Here is a 4,162-nt window from a genome sequence, read left to right on the forward strand (position 1 = left end):
CCCCCCCCTTTCAGTAAAAAAACCACATCAAGTCTTCAAGCACATCTCAAAGTCAGCTCTGAAACAACTTAAAAATTACTTTCATGATTTCATCTAATGCACTATAAACTTCATTTTGGCTGATTACAAGACAAAAATAAAAGAATGAAAAACATACAAACAAAACAGCAGAAAAAAAGTATAACTATAATAAAAGAGAACCTAGACAAAAATTTGTGCTCATTTCAAACAGAAATTCTCAGAGGCACTGAGTGACATAGGTCTAAAAACGAGCTAGAAACAATCTGCTGGCTATGTGAAGCTATGCCATGCAAGGAAAGAAAAACATGTTCTTTATTGCAAAATTTGAGTCTCCACTGAGCCTTGCATTACAATACGTCACATGCATGCCAAAATAAAAGCATCAGCCTTCTAAACCAACAGAGTGATTCATACATGGGTAACTAAAATTGCTTTGGGACTTAAGGAAACTAACAGGATCATTATCAATAATACAAAAATTGTTTCAAGAAGTACACAAAATTCTGCGACAAAGACGGCAGAAAGATGAATTGCATAACAATAGGTTTAAAAAATCTACTTTCAAGAGTAAGACAAGCTCACAAGGCATGAGATCAACGACTGCCAACAAGTCAACTCTGCATAGGAGAATAGAAATATTGATTGAAATTCCTTTAGAAAAACTGGTCATCATTTTCAACACTTTATGATTTATCACATTTAGTTCCTTTATTTCTCTTTCAGCATATCGATAGATGTATATGCACACCCCCAAAAACCAACCAACAAACAAACAAAAAATCTTCCGACAAACCCCTGCTCCCCCCCCCCCCAAAGTTTTTTATTGAGAGATGATTGTTGAACCACCAAAATGTGTCATAAATAAAACAGTTCCTATTAAGATGACAAGAAGCAACCCCCCATCCCGACTCCATCCATTAAATGATTAAATCATTGTCCATCAACTTCACTTCACCCCCCCTCCCCCCCTTCCCTCCCACTAAAATTTACTATTGACTCAGATCTTTTCCTACAAGACAGGTACTTCAAATTGTAAGTGTAAGTGTATCCGTTTAATGCCCCTCTCAACACTATTAGTTTACTTAAGAGGCGGGACCTCCATATTTAACGACCGTCTCCGATAGGTTAAAGTCAAATGAGTTGAGAGAGCCTTGAAAACACCACAAAACAACCTAAATTCAGGAATGCTCAGTCTGGGTTTTGAACTAGGGCCATCTGCTCTGTAGTTCAGCATCATACCAACTGAACTGACTGAGCGCTCACTTCAAATTGTCTGTATGCGCTTTGGGACTGATACATTCACAAAATAGCCTAATTGGACAAATGTGCATTAATAACACTACCTACTTTCCTTTGAATTAGCACCATAAACTCTAGGGGTGAACAAAATATAAAAAAAATAATCTATGTGAACATAAAGAGACTCAAACGGGTCAATAAGGGTGACAAAGGAAAATAAAAAAGCACAGCCAAACGAACACAACAGATATTCAATAAACTAATTATAAACTATGACAGTAAAGCGCATTCAAGAAAGCCCTAAGGGCAGAAAAAATGAATAAAGACTCATGGTACATGCTTGAATGCTGGCGTTCAAAGGTTACTTGAGTCATAATTTTCTTATGAAAGATACAAGACATCTTGTGTATCATGACTTTTTAAAATGAACTTTAAGTGGCTAAAAGCGAGCCTGCAAAACTGTCTGTACATAGAAAAAAGTCTGAATCAAAATTGAATTACGCAATAACATTTTGAAATTATATTGACCTGTTTGTATTCAAAGAAAACAAACATTAAAAATGAAATCAAGATCAGTAGACCAATACATACATCAGACAAATGGGCACATCTCTCTCTTTCTCCCCCTTTCTCTCTCTCACACACACATAATACTCTGATAGATAGACAGAAGCTCCTCAATAAAACAACAACCATCTTGTTCTTGGAAAAAGGAAAAACAACATACACTAAAAAAGAGAGATGACGTACACTAATCAAAATAATACGAGAAAGGATAGTAGGACCTCCGTGAGTAGGCTCCAGTCACCTTCACACACACACACACACACACTCACACGTATGCACGAACACACACCCACCCACACACACATACATACCTTGGCCACATTAACGCCCTTGTTGTGCAGCATTTCCAGCAACTTCTTGATGCTCTCATCGCGAGCTTCCAGCGTCTGTTTCTGACTATCAATGCGAATCTCCAGCTCTTCCACTGTCTTCTTGAGGATGAGCAGCTCACGGCACTGGAGCTCACGCTCCTGAAGAGAAAATGATTCAACAATTCAGCCAGCCGTGTCACCTAGAACTTCAAACAAACCAACTGCTGACTTAATTAAGATTCCTTAAACTCTTTCTCACCTTAATCAAGGTAACGCAAACCCTGTCTTGATTTAATGAAGGTTCTTTAAACCCTCTCTTGACTTAATTAAAATTACTTAAATCCTCTCTTGGCTTAATTTAGCTTCCTCAAACCAACCCCTGACGTAATTACAGTTCATTAAACCCTCCTCCGACTTAATTAAGGATCCTTAAACCTTTTCTCAACTTTATCAAAGTTTTAGAAACTCTCTCCCAACTTAATTTAGGCTCCTTAAATCCTCTCTAGACTACATTAAGGTTCTTTAAACCCTCTCTTCGTTTAATTTATATTTCTTAAACCCTCTCTTGATTAGATTAAGATTCTTTAAACCTTTTCCTACATTCATAAAATAATTCTTAAACCCTCTCTTGATTTAATTATGGTACTTTATACCCTCTCCCTACGTAATTGAGGTCCCTTACACCCCCTCCCTACTCAATTATACTGGTTTCTTAATCTAAAGCTCTCTAGACTTAACTAAGGTTCCTTCAACCCTCTTCAAAGCTAATAGCAGTTCTCTATGTTCTGACTTGCAAAGAATTTATATAGGGTTATGCTTGTTGAGCCATAAGACCTAAGATTTGAAATATAAAAGATGCGAGTTCTATTCAAGGCTCTGAAATTATCTTTTATCCTCTGGAAAAGTACTTTACCCCTTTTTATAAGTTCATTCAGCAACAAAAGAACACCACAGCATACGCCCCTAGAAAAAAAAAGAAGTATAACCTAGCAGTGGCGTCGTCAAACTACTGTGATCACTCAGAGAAGGGAAAAAGTAACACAGATGGACAGAAACAACAGAGAGAAACAAAGAAGTAGGACTCATCAGTGGCACCCTCCCACCACCCACAGAGGTACAGATATGAACAAAAAACTACAGAGAGACCCACTGTAAGAGATCAAGGGGAAGGCCATGTTGAACCTGAAAAAGAGTCCCAGAGAATGAGGTACAGAAAAGTGGGAAGACACGGAATAATATCAAGAGGCTAGAAGCCCAGGATAGGGAAAGGTGGAACGTGTTTGTTTGTGGCCTATACTCTGGTTCAGGGTGAGAAAGGCAGTGATGATGATGATGATGATGGTGATGATAACGATGATGACATCCACGATGATGATGACGACGAAGATGATGATGGCAATAATTATGATGATGATGGTAGTAATATTGATGACGATGATGATGATGATAATGATGACGATGATGACAGAGACCACTGTAGCTGACCTGTTTGAGAGAGGCCATCTCCTGTGCCGCAGCAGGCCCGGCTGATCCAGCCCCACCCTGGACTCGCTCCTCTAGCTCTCTCAGCAGCTCTCGGTTCCTCTGGAAAAAAAGAAACAAAAGAATAATTTTAAAAACTAGTATAATATCATGAACAAGCACATCGACACAATTTAGTTTTAGTAGAGGTTTTACGGCGCTCGCAACCGCATAAGGTCATCTGAGCGCCAGTAGATTAGAGGTGTTACACGAGAGTAACAAACATAAAAAAGGAGAAGGGGAGATAAGGACGATAGATGTTTGATAGGAAAGAAGGAGCAAACCACACCAGAGCACCCACCAACCACCCACGACAACGGTCACATAATGCCGGGAAGAAGTAATGCAGACAGACAGAAACAAAGAGGGAAAGAAAAGTAGTAGGGCCTACTAGTGGCGCCCTCCAACCACCCATTGGTCCCTTGTCGAAAGTCTGGAAATTGGTAGCAATTTGGGACGGACGTTTAGCCGGCCGATGCTAGGGGTGGCCTACTTGGTTTGTT

The 4,162-nt window shown here is 39.2% G+C and overlaps 1 protein-coding gene across 2 annotated transcripts in view; it reads right to left on the minus strand.

Moving 5' to 3' along the window:
- LOC101851061 (ERC protein 2) overlaps window positions 1-4,162 on the minus strand; it is a 49,272-nt gene that overhangs the window by 19,917 nt on the left and 25,193 nt on the right. For both annotated transcript variants that reach the window (XM_005103616.3, XM_005103615.3), the window contains exons 3-4: window positions 3,624-3,722; window positions 2,139-2,297 (exon numbers count right to left, since the gene is read on the minus strand). In XM_005103616.3, the coding sequence (XP_005103673.1) occupies window positions 2,139-2,297; window positions 3,624-3,722 (258 nt within the window). The remainder of the gene's footprint in view (window positions 1-2,138; window positions 2,298-3,623; window positions 3,723-4,162) is intronic.

Source organism: Aplysia californica, unplaced genomic scaffold, assembly GCF_000002075.1.
Source record: "Aplysia californica isolate F4 #8 unplaced genomic scaffold, AplCal3.0 scaffold00382, whole genome shotgun sequence".
NCBI classification, from domain to species: Eukaryota; Metazoa; Mollusca; class Gastropoda; order Aplysiida; family Aplysiidae; genus Aplysia; species Aplysia californica.